General features: G+C 41.3%; 1 protein-coding gene across 1 annotated transcript in view; it reads left to right on the top strand.

The window, feature by feature from the left end:
• Positions 1-505, top strand: part of TIGIT (T cell immunoreceptor with Ig and ITIM domains) — a 14,959-nt gene extending 14,454 nt beyond the window's left edge. The window contains exon 4 of the mRNA XM_024120078.1: positions 275-505. Coding sequence (XP_023975846.1) covers positions 275-505 — 231 coding nt within the window. The remainder of the gene's footprint in view (positions 1-274) is intronic.
• The last annotated feature ends 15,211 nt before the right edge of the window (positions 506-15,716 follow it).

The raw sequence follows: 15,716 nt of genomic DNA, 5'->3' as shown, positions 1-15,716 counted from the left end.
CATGACTCTTTTTGAATTATGGTTTTCTCAGGGTATATGCCCAGTAGTGGGATTGCTGGGGCGTATGGTAGTTCTGCTTGTAGTTTTTTAAGGAACCTCCATACTGTACTCCATAGTGGCTGTATTAATTTACATTCCCACCAGCAGTGAAAGAGGGTTCCCTTTTCTCCACACCCTCTCCAGCATTTATTGTTGCTAGATTTTTTGATGAGGGGAGTAACTTTTAAATAACATCCCCACATACTCACTTTGTAGTTTTTTTTGTTTTTGAAAGAAATCTCTCAGAATCCGTTCTGCGGAAGGTGGCCTCGGGAGGAGGCCGTCTGAACAGGAGGAGTGGAGGCCCGGCGTCCTGCCCTCCCCGGGCAGCTGTGCGCGGGTGGACGCCGGCCTCTGCAGGGAGCAGCCGGGAGAGGACGGCGCAGAGCCCGAGACGCACGACTACTTCAACGTCCTGATTTACAGAAGCCTCGAGAGCTTCAGCGTCCCCGCCGAGAAGGGCTAGCTCCCGGGGGCATCCTCTGGGAGACACAGTCCTGCCTGTGCTATCACAGATGGACATATTGGCGTCTGCCCATCACGGCTCTGTGTGTGTGTGTGTGTGTGTGTGTGTGTGTGTGCGCGCGCGTGTGTGTGCAGACATATTGGCGTCTGCCCATCACGGCTCTGTGTGTGTGTGTGTGTGTGTGTGTGTGTGTGTGCGCGTGTGTGTGTATAGGCGTGTGTATGCATGTGGACGTCTGCACACGTGTGTGTGCGGGTGTGTTCGCTTGAGTGAATGTATGTCATCCTCCTCTGTGTCTGCATTCCCTTTACCCTTCCCTTCTGTTCCATCTTGGCAGATCCCGGGGAGGAGCCTGTATCTTGATTACCAATGCAAAGTTAGAAAACCAAACAAACACTTGACCTGGTTTTGAATCTGGCAGTTGGAACAGATCCTGTGGCTGAGATCTGCATTCCCCCTAAAAGCACTGGGCAGGGTTCAGGGCTACAGGATTCTGTGGTGGATTTCGGGGATGGGGTGACTGCAGAGGCACCTCGTCTCATTTGCCACTGTCATCTGCATCAACGTTCACACACCCCAGGCATTTTAGGACTAAGGCATGCTACCAGCTTGTATGTGGAGATTGGAGGATGACTAAACCATTGATCGACTCAGATCCCAGCCCTCTGAGAACTTACAGTTCAGTGGGGAGACAACATTTACATTAAAAGGTAGTGAGGAGATAAGGGTCCAAGACACAGGCCTTTGGGAAGAGATGTCAGTTCAGAGTGAGATGGTCAGGATAAGCTCATCTGTGGGGACGTGGCCTGGGAGGATGTAGGGAACAGTGAGGCTGGGCTGGGAGAGCAGGATTTTTGTCTAGGGAATTCATAGGTTCTAAAGTTGGGAGCTGAAAGTCTCACATGGAAGACCCTGGCATCAAGGGAGCCAGCGAGACTTCAGATTCTATTCTCTGGGCAGACTTTCAAATCTCCTTTTGCTTGATGTACGCAGAAGCTAGTGATGGCCTGATATAGAGGATTCTAGGCTCTTCCAGTCACGTGCATTGGGGAAGCCCACAGAAATGGTGTATGTCTACTGTAGGAGCTGTAGTTCAGCTTTTGGGCCGAGATCCACCTCTTCTCTATCAATCTGCCATTGAGCCTTTGAAGAAAGAATCTGTTTCCCACCGAAAGGAAAAATCTGGATTTTAAAATAGGGACTCTTCACAGGAAAACAAAGGAGGGTGATGGAAGTTTTAAAAAATGAGCACTTCAAACTAGCTGCCTGGAACCCTTAAATTCACACCCTGAGCTCTTTGTGCTGGGGTTAGAGTGGCATCTGAGCTGCTCATTTCTGTTTGGCTGGCATTCAGGATTTATCCTCCCACCACCTCTCTTAGAAGAATGAGGGAGGTTGGGTTTATAGGAGACTGATTTTCTTTCATGGGCACAGGAACTGAGAGAAAATGTGAAGCAAGACTGTCCTTTACCAATGGTTAAAATAGAACATTGCCCTGCTCCCTCAGAATTAGGCTGGTTGAGTGAGGAGACAGTTCAACTCCTACTCCTCCTTGCATTTTGATTTTGATTTTTCTCAGTTCTCTACCAAACAAGTATGTAGTCAGGAGCAATGAGCTGAACTCTGTCCAGAGTGCCAAGTCCTTTGGAAGAAAGATACCTGTAAAAATGCTGTTATTTGCCATGGCAGTTCACAGCATTTTTCTTGCAAAACTAGTGCAGATTGGTTGGAAGTAGAAGACAATGCACAATTCACAAATGAACTAACATATAATGACAAAAAAGGGAGTGGTGGTTTGATTTGGAAAAGTTGTACATTGGGCTGAGGCTGAACTGAGAGCTGGGTGTTATTTAACATGATTATGGTAACAGGGAAACGTTTACAGATGCCGTTTGGATGGTGCTAAAAATACAAAGGAGCTCATAGATGTTGTAAATGGGACAGGCTACTAAAATGAGATTGAATTAGATGGAAAATAAATTTGAAAGTGAAATTCATTGAACCAGATTTTCCTTGGAGAACTGAGAAGACAATCCCCTAAAAGTCAGATTCCTGGAGACATGCCTGTCCAGTACGGCAGCCACTTTCCACATGTGGCTCTCACGTGGGATGTCGTTAGTCCTATTGAGATGGGCTGTGCTAGAAGTAGAAAATACATGCCAGATTTTGAAGACTTAATGTGAATAATAAGAATGTAAACTGTCACATGAATAATTGAAAAAATATTGATTACGTGTTGGAATTATAATATTTTGTATATATTGTGTTAAATAAAATATATTATTAAAATTAATTTCACTTGCTTCTTTTTACTTTCTTAATGTGGCTACTGGAAAATCTAAAATTGCCTCTGTGGCTCCCATTGTATTTGTGTTAGACCGCGCAGCTGTAGACTCTAAACCCCAGCCAAGGTGGTACCGGGGGAGTGTGTCTATCACTGACTGGTGGGCTCTGTCTCTCTCTCATTCAAGACAGGGCTTGAGGAGTCTTTTCCCTGTTATTATGTCTTTTGAGAAGTATAAGGAAGGATCACAGGAGAGATTGAGGTGGGAGACCACTAAGTGTAAACAGGAAGAGCTCCTAAGCTCTCCTGGATCCCCTCTTAGATTCCATGATAGGGGGAAGGGAGACTAAATGAATCAATAAATGTGAGTTCAAAGAAAAATACGTTTACTGACTCCCTACCCCTTATTATTCCACATTCTAAGCCTGGGCATATAGAGTCTGATCTGTGACCCAAAGAATTATACTGAACAAATAAGAGAAATTATGAGTCATGGAGCTTTGAGGTAGATGATCTTCATGAGTGGATAGAACCTTCCCATGCAATTTTATTTCATGACTTTTCCTTCTCAGCCTGCGGGCCCCTGGAAATGAACCATCACGGACTCAGGTTTATACATATTCCATCAGTGCTGGGCTGGACAGGCAGGGTGGCCGTGTGTGCTGCACACGAATGGCAGCGTTCTGGTGGGCTCACCAAACCCCACCAAAGGAGGGAGTCAGCAGCATGGCTGTAGCTGCCAGGTGTGAAGTGTGAGTGTTTTGTTCCGTCTTCTGGTTCTTTCTAGTCCTGCAAAACTGCAGTAATTCCCCATATCCACTCCAAGCACACCTGCCCAGAGGCCCAGGAAGCCTTATGCGTGTAAGAGCCTGAGTTTTCTGGAAGTCAGAATTATATACTTTGATGCTTGAGAGAATTTTTTTTTTGCATAAGTTAGAGTCTAGGACAATACTATCTGATAGAACTTTCTCTGATGATAGAAATCTTCTATACCTGTGCTCTCCAACACGGCAGCCCCTAGCCACACGTGACTGAGCACTTGAAATGTGGCTAATGTGACTAAGGAACTTTAAATTTTATTTAATTTTGATTAACTTAAAAGTTATGTAAATAGCAACATGTGACTGGTGGCTAGTATATTAGATATCACGATTCTAGTAATTGCCTTGCATGTGGAGAAAACACAGAGTTGAGTGTCTATAAGCCATTGGATGGATCTGCAGATGTTATGCATTTGAAAAGGCTACCACCAGGAAGAAACATGGAGGTCTTCTTCTGTTCTCTTCTGTCCTTCCTTTGATCGAGACAAGCATGACACCAAAAGCAAGCTGTGCATTTACTTATTTCAGACTCTTCCCCAAAGGTATCTGTGGTAGCTAAGTGGTTCATATAAACAGGGCAAGAACTGGCAAGAAGTTTGCAATTCACAAGTGTTACGCAGGAATAGACTTGCATCACAAGACTTGCCTTGGCCTACAGTCATTCTGACTTCATGTCAGAATGTTGTTAAGAACATCGCCTCTGCCACTAAAAGTCTAGTTGATTATAATTTATAGAGGCCAAAAGAACAGTAGCTGTGGTGTCGTGGATTGGGAGTCAGAATACTTGTCCAAGTGCTGAACGCTGCTAGTTAGCCTCATGACATTGGATGAGCCACTTAACCTCTTGATCCTCATTACAAATGTTTCCTTATTTGTAAAATGGTAATAATAATATCTACTTTATAGGGTTCTTGGGGAGATGAAGTAAGATAATGTGGTTGAGTGTTTGTAAGCTGTAAAATGCTGAATTAATGTTATTATTGTGCCTGGCACTGCTTACGGTGCCACAGAGGTCCCTGGGGGGCATCAAATCTTGTTGGGATTTAAGGAATGCTAAGACGTTGCAGATATATCCTTGAGGTCTGCAAGCTCTCGGTAAGTATTTAAAACTTCTCTGTGTTAAGTGTGATGATAGTCTTTAGGAAAGTCAAATGTGTCTTGGATATTGATGACCTTCTTATAATAAGGTACTGTCATTGTCTTCAGTCTTCATATTTGTGTTTCTAATTAAGTTGATTTCAAGACAGGGAAGCTTGATTCATAAAAGATTCATTTGCTCCAGTAAGGTGGAGCAGTGGAAGAGTTTGCAGTAGTTGAAATACTAGGAAAGTGATGGGAGAGTTGTTCTTACTTTGTACTCTGTCATGTAGGGCCACGGCATCAGGACCCGGAGCAGGCAGTGCACCTCCCTTTGTGAGCAGTGACTTCAAGTCAGCAAAGCCTCATCCAATATATTACATTTATTGTAATCCAATTATTACACTTGTGTTGTTTACCTGTACTTATTTTTATTTTAGTGTTTTTAAAAACTGAAGTATAGTTGATTTACAATGTTGTGTTAGTTTCAGGTATACAGCAAAGTGATTCAGTTATATAACATATACATATATATGTGTGTGTGTGTGTGTGTGTGTGTGTACATATATATATATATATATATATATATATGCTCTTTTTCAGATTCCTTTCCCTTATAGGTTATTATAAAATATTGAGTATAGTTCCCCTTATAGGTTATTACAAAATATTGAGTATAGTTCCCTGTGCTATACAGTAGGTCCTTGTTGGTTATCTATTTTATATATAGTAGTGTGTATATGTTAATCCCAAACTCCTAATTTATCCCTCCCCCACTTCCCCTTTGATAACCATAACTTTGTTTTTTATGTCTGTGGGTCTATGTTTTGTAAATAAGTTCATATTTTAGTTTTATAATTCTGTAAGAGGTATAAGGATAATAGGTTTACCTGGTTTTATGTTTGAGCATATTTCAGAAAGGGTTTAATAAAAGTACATTCTATTAAGAATTAATGTATTAATAGGCATTATAATAAAAATAATCACAGAGTCTTCCTGTGGGGAGGGGTCTCTGAGAAGTACTTTTTTCCTTTGTAAGTATATACACATTACTCAAGTTTGAGAAACACTGGTGTGGTATATATATCATTGGATTTCAAAAATTTGACTTCAAGCACTAGTTTATTAATTGTTTTATATTGGGAAAGACATATTTCTGAACTTTTGTTTCTATAAGTTAGCGTAATAATGTTTCACAAGGTAATTGTAGGGATGGAAAAAGCGTGTGAAGGAGAAACTTTGTAAACTGTTAAGTGCCATATGAGTAGTCCGTGTGCCACTTACTATTGTTATAGTCCCTGTATAAACCACACCACCACATTTTCAACAGGCAGGAAAGAGGCTTCAGGAGAGATGATGACACACAGAGAGAGCAAGGACTCTGGGTGAAGCTGGCTGGCATCATTAAGATGTTGCTAAGAGTCATAGAAATCAAATAGGGGAAGATCATGCATCAGGAAAATGTTTTCTTCCTTTTATTTTGTACTTCCTAGAATATCAGGTGAACTTAGGGGCTCAGTGATTGAGTTGCAAGAAGTCAGTATTTAAATTCATAGAGGTCACCTTTCAGCCCAGGTTCTCCCCATCCCAAGCCCATGCCTGGGTATCTTTGTGTTCCTCACACTGGTGGGAATGTCTGTCCACACTCACCTCCTCCAACCCAAAGCCTGCATGTTCTTGGGAGTCCCCAGACGAGACTGTTTATTCCTTGGACACTTCCTTGATGGACCTTCCCATGTCTCTTTTTGTTAGTTTATAAACTCCCAAGGCACTGAGAGTCTGAATGGTACAATCTAACTCTTGATGTATATGAATCTTTATTCATATATTTCTAGCTGTTAGATTTGAAAGCTCACCAAGAGCTGAAATAACTTCATTTCCTGCATACACTTGCATACACTTGCATACACTTGCATACACATACACATACTTCTTGCACAGTTTTGAGTGAAATGTAGATGCTTACTGAAGACAGCAAATCTAATTCAGTTGGGTTGACGTCACCCGGGACAAACAAGATGTACGTTTTCTCCATCACACCAGCAATTTCTGTGAGAATGATGAGGTTAGAGAGCCCTTATGGGTAGGGTCACGTATGAGAAAGGGCCTATGGAGCAAACAGGAGTCCCTCAGGAGCCCCCACAGTCATCAGATGGGGACGTATTTTGAACCACGAACTTTCTTTGGATACAAAGATACAGGGATAGATGGGCATAGTGTCACATGGGATTGGTTATTTCCACTGTAGGCAGAGAGATAATGATTTGCACATGGAGAAAGGGGAAAAAAGGTGAATCAATTCAGATAACAGTAAATGAGCCATGTGCCATTTATGAGGTGTGGACAGGAGAAGGAAAATGCCCCAACTGGCCTTATATTTCCCCAAAGTGATTTCAGTATCACCCATCCTGGAATTCTCACTTCTTGTAGCATGAGGATTGATATGTTGAGAATTTTCCTGGCCTTTTAGCTATAATTCTCAATTTGCATAATCTCAGACTAGGCCTAGGCCACAATGTATGAATGTGTAGAAACATTGCCACAATATAAAGAAGACACAACAGGAAACCAAGAGAAGAGTTTTTTTTTTTTAATTATTCCTTCATATTCAAACTTCACAAACAGTGTGAACTTGTACAATACCTCGGAAAGTGAAACTTACAAAAAAAGTGCTGGTAACATTTAAAAAAAAACAACAAAAACCCCAAAAAACAAACATCATTCTTAGCAACATCAATTACTCTTCCACACAAAACAGAAACCTTGTAAAATTTATTTTCGTATTTTTAAGGCGTAATACTTCCGTATAAAGTATATGCAAGAGATAAAACTTCACAGTATTCCAAAATGTCACAATAATAATAATAATAATATAGTATAATGAAGCGCTACAGTTAATTTTTCTTTTTTTGAATGTTTTTTTCCTGTTTAAATAACAAATACAAGTCACAGGTAAATATACGTGAGAAAAATACGAGGCTAATATTAAATGGCAGGTAAGGATACTGTCACTGTAAGAAAAAACTGGCAGGATGTGTGTATTTAGTCTATATTTTAAAGCACTTGATAGAAAAGGCGTATGCAAGGTTTTTCAAAACAATTTTTTTGTTTGTTTGTTTGATAACTGACAACAATTAAAGAGTATAATGAGAAAAAAAAAAGGAACAAACTCCCTCTCAAAACTATTGACCTGCTCATCCCAAACCATGTGTATATATTGATGGTGGATGGGTGTGTGTTCATGTCTCCATGGGTTTGTACGGTACACAGACTGATATAAGCAGTGTCCTTTGCCCACCTGCAAAGGTTGGAGGTTACAGTCTCTCCAGTCATCGAGCTCAGGTTCCTCGTGGGAAATTATTCTTTCAGTTTAAAGCTCTCTTTTGCCTTGCCTCTCCCTCTTTCCAAACTCTTCCCCAATACCCAGGTCTTCAGTCTGAAAAGACAATCTGGTTAGAAAAGTTGCCCTCCACTTAAAATTCACTGGGAAATAGAAACTGCGTAAACAGTGACACCCACACAGACACTGAAAATACCACTTGGACGAATGAATATGTTTGTGCATGTGTGGTGTGGTGTGGTGTGTGTGTGTGTGTGTGTGTGTGTGTACAGTAGCAATTGCAAAAAAGGGACCATATTCCTTTCCATACTAAGATACAATGTGATAAGAAACATTTCTGTGCAGGGAATAGGGCTTCTTCGAATCTTATCACAACACTGTGGCCGGAAGATCAGGAAACGGGTTCACCTTTCAGCAGTCACCACAGTAAACTTCATTGAGAACACGCATGCCCAGCTCTCTGGTCTGTGCGCATGTGTGTGTTAACAGCTAGCCATTCAGCCAACAGGTAACAGAAAGACAGCAGATAGCAAAACACGTCAATAAGGTGCTCAAAGAAAAAAGTGGCACCCATTCCTTGAATGGATGGCCACATTAAGGTGCTTCAAAAAAGTTTTTTTTTTTTTAAGTTTTATTTCCAACATTAAGAGAGTACTGATTTGCACATGGTAGTTCTGAGTCAGGCCAAGGGTTTTGAGATTTCTGACATCTTCCACTGAAAAGGGCTTTCGCTGTAGTTGTTTTGTTCAGTTTGTGGTGGGTCACTTGAGTTTAAAAAAATTTAATAGCCAAAAGCTGAAATCAAATCAACATGACTAAAAGAAATAGGTGAAATGGTATAGAACATTACTGCATTCCCATTGGATCAAGATGGTTTCGCCCATTTTTCCTCTTTCACTAATACTGTTCCTTTTTTTCTTTGTTACAATCCATTCCTTGTGAACATACAGAAATGACCAAAGTCACTGCAAGTGGCTGTTTTTATTTTTTGTGATCTGTTGCAAGAGTCCAACCTTGTTTCCTCTGCTGCTGTTTGTGTAGCATCTGGTTTTGTAATGAAAGCATCTGGATTTGTATGTGCATGTGTGTATATATGCACATATACACACCTATACATGTATAATATATACACTATATATATACAGGGATATATATATAGGAAGTGTGTATACATTTATACATAATATAGTGTATATCGTTTCAACTGGAGATAAACTGAACTGGGTTCAGACACTAGCACATGTTTATCTTTCCCCTGCCCCCTCTGTACATTTTAAACAGTCTGGAGCTTTTATTTATTTATTTTTAAAGTGCATTTTTAATGCAGAATAACTGTACTCCACTGATTCCTTGGAAAACATTTTTGATGAGAAAAAATCTGACGGTTCGCAGCCCCCAGCAAGAGAAGCCCGGGTCTGGTCGTGCCAGGGGCTGACGTGGCAGTGCCAGGCTTGTGCCTGAGTGATTACTGGGCGTTCTGGACTCTGGGCACCTCAGCAGCAGCAGCGCCTTATGAGAAGGCAGAGATAGAAGAGGAAGAAGGAAGGAAAGCTCAGATGAGGAAGGATGAGTTTGCGGTGTGTTCCGAGTCGGAAGCGTTAACTTCGTGTGGATTTGTGCAGTTCCTGCTTGGCTTCGGCTCAGAGATGCCATCTAGTCCCCTCCCCACCAACTGACACCAGCCGCCTCACGCCCTGCACGCTCCAGCATTGCCCAGGCGTCCCCGCTCCCGAGGCTGACTTCTGGGTCAGCTCCCCGTGGGGATGTGAGTGCCAGCGTCCAGTAGGAATAAGGCACCAGAGAAATCAAAACGTTACAAAAAGATGCAAAACCCCGTTTCAAAGAGCCTCTCCCATTGCTCCATTAAAATATTGCATGTGATACCATTCGTGTGTAAAGTGTGTCATATGCAGTCTCTGAAAGGAACTGGAGGCCCTTCAGCACCAGAGATCTTTAGGGATGCACCCTCTGTCAAAACACACCCACTCTCCCCCCTCCCACGCCCACCCCGCACCACACGCAAAAGCACCAAAGTGGGAGAACAAGGCTGCCTGCCATTGCTCACCTCATTTTTGATAAAGATCAAAGAAGTGTACGAAATAAAATTTTCAGGAATTGCTCTAAAATTAAATGGGTTTTGGCTGTCATGTACCCGGTTACTTGATGCTCTAAATGTCCAAAGAGTATGATGAAGGGGTGGAAATGTTTGCGTTAATGTTTGGGGGAACGTGCTAAACAAAAATTACTTCCTAAATGACACCCAAGTCTTCCACTAACACTTCAACCTCCCCTGTTTTTTAAACATTGTAAAAAGGGAAGAGGTTCATCTAACTATAAAAGGAAAAAAATGAAGGCACAAGATTTTGTTCGGTCCCACAATCCTTAAGAAAAATGGTGTTGTGCAAGTGTGTGTGTGTGTGTGTGTGTGTGTGTGTGTGTACGTGCACACACAAGTGAGATGGGAGACCAAGGGCCATTGGGGGCAGTCGTCCAAGGGAAGCTGGAAAAGGAGAACAAGAGAGAATTTCGAGACAGAGAGAAGAAAGGAGAAAGGAGGAAATGGAGGCCTCTCTTCAGCTTTCTGTCATAGACAGTCTCAAGATTTGGCTGCTTTAGGGTCCAGAACGGGATTCATTTGTCTTGGTCTAGAAAGTGCCCCCAGTTAAATATCTCCAGTTAATCATGTTACAGCTTTTGGTGTTTCCCTTTTCCCTTCCCTCCAGCCAAATGATTTTTTTTTTTAAATCACAGTTTTAAAAATTATTTTTTCAATCTTGAAAAAATATGGAAAAAGCTATTGAACAGCCTTAGGGCACTCTGCCTCTCCATCTTCACAGTGAGTAGATGGATGGACAATCCACACAGCCAAAGATGAGGCAGGCAAGCTCCCTTGTGCTAGAGGGTCCCTTGCCCCACCTTCCCCAGGGCTGGGGGTGCCTTCACAGCACCCACAGCCATTTCTTTCAATTGGATCCTTCCTTCCCCACCCCATCCATGGAAGGTGGGCTGCCGAGAGAAGCAAAGCCAGTCTAGAGAGCAATGGTAACAGGGAGGTCTTAGAAGCCGAGGATGGAGGCAATGAGGGGGCATCTCTGCTCCGGCAGGTCAGCACTGCTCTCTCGGCAGCCTCCCCGCGGGATGGGAAGCGTGGCTGCCCGCTGAGAAGTTGAAGCCCCGCTCACAGGGACTTCATGAGACCTCAACTCTCAGGCTCACCACCTTTATGCCTCTGTTGCATCAGAGCTGGCCCCCAGTCCTTAAGAAGGCAATGATCCAAGACAGAGAGGCAGAGTCAACCGGCTGTGTCATACAAAAAAAAGGGCTACAGACAGTGGGATTTCAGAAAGAAATTTAACTTTGGTTTTCCAACTTTTTCAAACCGTAAAAATTAAAGCAGGTCTTCAGTGGCTTCGATCATCCGACAGCTGTTACATTTTTTTCTCATTTGGCAAGGCTAAGGCAGGGGGTGGGGGGAAGAGAAAAGGGGTTTCCCATAATTGGTCGAAGACACAGGGTGGTAAAATGCTTCCACACTTAAACTCACAGTCCAGTGTTTTTGACATTTCATAAATAGCTTTTTTTTTCTCTAAAAAAAGAATAAAACAAGAACAATCCCTTTACTTACTCATCTGAAACAAAATAAACAGCAGTGGGTACAAACTTCTTCTTGTAACAATTACAAAAAACAACAATATAATCCCAACTTTTAACACGCGTCTTGAATCAGTTATTTTTTTTTTTTTTTAACCTCAAAACTGCAGCATATCCTTAAGGGCAAACTTTTCGATTAGTTTTTTTCTTTTTTTTTTTTTAAATAATGTCTTCACCAAAAAAACAGTCTTGTACCAATAAAATGCATTCAAAAATAGAAAATATTACACAACAAAAATATGTATCCTTCCTTTCCAAAAAAGATTCTTCACAAAAAAATGTAGAAAAAATTCCAACAATTTTTTTCCTCTCCTAAACATTAACTTTCAGTCTAGGGCACGATTATTTATTGATTTAAATGTCTGCTTTTGCATAAAACATGGAAGATGCAAAACAATTACTGTATTAGGTTTGTGAAGTTATGTCCACTCCCACCCCAACTCTAAAACAAAACAAAACCAGAAAAACCCAGCAAACATTAAACAAAAGATACAGCTGGTTGACTAGAAAAATTCTCTCTCTTTCCTTCCACTGTGCCTTTGTATGGGCTACTGGCTCTGTTGGTATCTGGGAATGCTCAAGAAGGGAGATCAGTTTGGAGTCAAGAGGTACTTTAGCGTTAGCTGATGTTCTGAGGAGTCATTTACAGTCTCCCATGTTGTGGGTTTATCTGCTGCAAATCCTCAGGGAGAAAAGAAACATGAGGATGAGCAGAGGACTAAACTGTGTCCACGTGTGTACTGTACAAATACCTCTATACAAGCCAGTTTCTCCATCATAGCACAGTTTTCTTCCCCCTTACGGTGGAGCTCAAGCATCGGATCAATGGTGATGAAGAGCTCCAGTGGTATGCGGAAGGCTGGGGCTATTTCCTCTGTAGTCACCACGCCCACATTTAACCAGTTTGGGACTAATTGGAACAATAACGAGATCTCAAATCTCAAAGCAATGTCCTGTTTTCCCCATGCCCATTGAACCCAGGTATCTTTTCTAGTTCAGTATTGCAGCTTAAACACATATTTTTCTTATTTGATGGTATTCCTCTTTTGCGTGGGATGTATTTTGTATGTGTATCCAGTACAAACATTTTTTTTTCCCCAAGCTTTTTTTCCCTGTTGCTTATTTGGTTGCTGGTTTTTTCTTTGTGGTTTTTGTTCTGTTTTGTTTCTGATTTTTTAAACAGTGAAATATGTCCAATTTTATTTCCAGTGCATTAAACAAATTTTAACTTAAAAGAAGAAATAAAACTTTTCCCCCATCCTTCTAAAGGAAATGACCCACAAAAGTACAATATAATAAAATCAGGCATTGCCAAAAATAGCATGATGTGCAACCTCAATTACATCAAAGAAAAACAAACAGACAAACAAGACTTATAAAACATAAGCATGAAGGAGCCAAGACTATAATCCCAACTATGGTATGATTGGCAAGCACTGGTTAAAAAATAGGTAAGGCTACTCTTAGATTTCTAACTCAACATAGTTAACCACTGCTCTTCTGTCTTTTCCTTCAACTCTTAATCTTTCACTCACTAGTTCTTTATATCTTTAAAATGAACAAAATTTTTTTATATTTTTGGTCTACAGTAGAATTACATATTAATAATATAATAAAAAGGTATTTCATTAACAGGTTGGTACTGCATCTATGTGGGGAAAATAGAAAAAAAGCACTCAAAGGGACATTGCAAATGGACTCTATTCTTATAAAAATAACCACAAATACGATAGAAATTATAATCAGGGCAACAGATTCAACTGAAAACAGGTGGAAAAAGATATATTTTGGGTAATACAAACTCCTGACAAGCTATGCCCTAGAATTACAGCCTCCAAACCTTTCCTGTGATTTCCACCTTTCCATAGGATCACTCAAAATTCAAATGGAAATGGAAACAAAATGAAAATAAAGTGGACAGGTGGTTGAGCCAGCCAAAGCTTCCAAGTTATCTTAGTTGACTGGTCAAGACCAGCTGGACAGCATTTGAGAAACTGGTAGGCCACAGGGGAGCCACTGATGGTATTTGTTTTTAATATTGGAGGAGTTTCCAGCCCACTGATAAAGAGAGAAACCAAGGAACCAAAGAATTCTTCTGGTACCATATAATATATGAGATGAAATATAATTCCGATAGAGGGGATACGAGGGTGAGGTGGGAAAGAGAAGAGAGAGGAGAAATAGGCAAACTTTGGGCACCACCTCCCTTGTTTTCTTCAGCACATTGGTTTCCTTCTTTCTGAGCATCCTTTAGGATTGGCTCTGGGCCCCAATGTCCTCTGAGCAAATATGTGTCAGCACAGCTCTTGACATGACTTCTATGCTTACTGGCCTTCCTAAGGGCTCGATGGTTCTGGAGGCTCCCTGCCCCCCACCGCCCCCGCCATGCCCTTGATGAAGCAGAGAAGGGGTGTGAAGTTGTAATGCCAGAGGCCCTTTCCATTAACCATTCCTACCTGATGGTTAATTCACACCGATGGTCCAGTGTGGGAAAAAAATAAGAAGGAAAAGAATTGGTAAAAGTTGAGCTTGGTAATCAACAAGTGTGAAGTTTTCTTTCAGGAAAAAAAAAAAAAAGAAGACGAAGAAGACAAAGAAATGACATCAGTCAGGAAATACTGCTTTTGGTTTCTTTGAACTATCCTTGGTTTTTCTCTCATTCAGTTGCTCCAGTTTAAAGTTTAGAATCTAGTGCAAATATCATCACATCACAGCATTCCAGGAGCAATACACTATCCCTTCATACTAGGTGAATACTATCCCTTCAGACCTCCTCAGAAGACTGGGGGCAATGATCCAGAAAAGCGTTAACTGAACAGATTATTAACTTAGTACTCGCTACAACAAGAAAGGCACTATCACAAGAGATCAGCCTCAGCATCTTCCTTGCCCTGGGCATGGATGTTTTAACCACTCCAGCAACTACAATGAAACCCAGACTGGCTTTTCCAGTACTTGAACTCACTGGCCAGTTATCTGACTCTCCCACTGGCCACTGCTGTTGGCTCTGGCCGTGCAGAGCACTGACCGGCTCTGTGTCCATATGCTGCCCCACATTTCACCAGTGATCCTTGTTTGGTTCTAAATGATTTAGCTCACTCTCTTCCATGGAAGTTTCTTTCTCTCCATCAGTCTCCAGGTCATGACTCTATTATAAAGACAGTTTACAGTGTCAAGTACTAGCGCTTATCTATTTTTTCCTAGTTTTTTAAACCTCTAACCAAACCCTAAGTCATAAAGACAATTCAGTAGCTCCTTTAACAACAAGTCTCCTGTAAATATCACTGTGAACAGAATGAAAACCAAAGTATCATCCCTTGACCACCAAAGCATATCCCTTGAGCCTGTTGTATTACTTTTGTCTGCAAGAGAGGAGGTGGGGCTCTGGAAAGGAAAATCTTTGGTGACAGAACTGGAGTGGGTATGCAAGTTTCAAGGAAGAAGTTATTTTCCAAAAGCCTCAAGAGAAGTATCCTAGGGCAGTTAATGTGAATATATTTTAAAAGGTCAATTATTTCTTTCTGTAACTTTGGTTTGGTGCAGTCGGTATCTTCTCAGTGCTTACCCAATACACATCTCTAAGTACCTGTTAAGAGCTCTGAATTTAGAGTTTCTTATTTGAATGGGAGATAATACTTTGAGTGCTTAAGGGACTGCTTACATTAGTTCTGAAAGCTCTAAATGGAGTTTTTCTGCCTAGCAAGGCTGACAGCTTCCTTAAAAATTTTTTAACTTGGAAAAGTAGACTTGGATGGATGCTAAGGAGGAGAGAGAGACAGATAGGTATCAATGTAATCTTAAGAAAGGCCGCAACCGAGAGTTTTCCAAATTGATGCCCCAACATGTGATAGTGATCAGAGAAATTCCACATTACCCATTGATATGGGTTGTGACCCTTCCTTACTGAACCAGAATCTTCAAAGCTGTCACCTTGGATTCTGGACGAGTCCTTCAGCATCTTCACTCTCCTGTTATTATTCCCTACACAATCTATTGCTTTTCCTGTGGTGAAAGATTCTTTTATTAATAGTCACTAAA

This window comes from Physeter macrocephalus, chromosome 1 (assembly GCF_002837175.3).
Source record: "Physeter macrocephalus isolate SW-GA chromosome 1, ASM283717v5, whole genome shotgun sequence".
NCBI classification, from domain to species: Eukaryota; Metazoa; Chordata; class Mammalia; order Artiodactyla; family Physeteridae; genus Physeter; species Physeter macrocephalus.
This window is presented reverse-complemented; position numbering and strand designations above follow the sequence as displayed.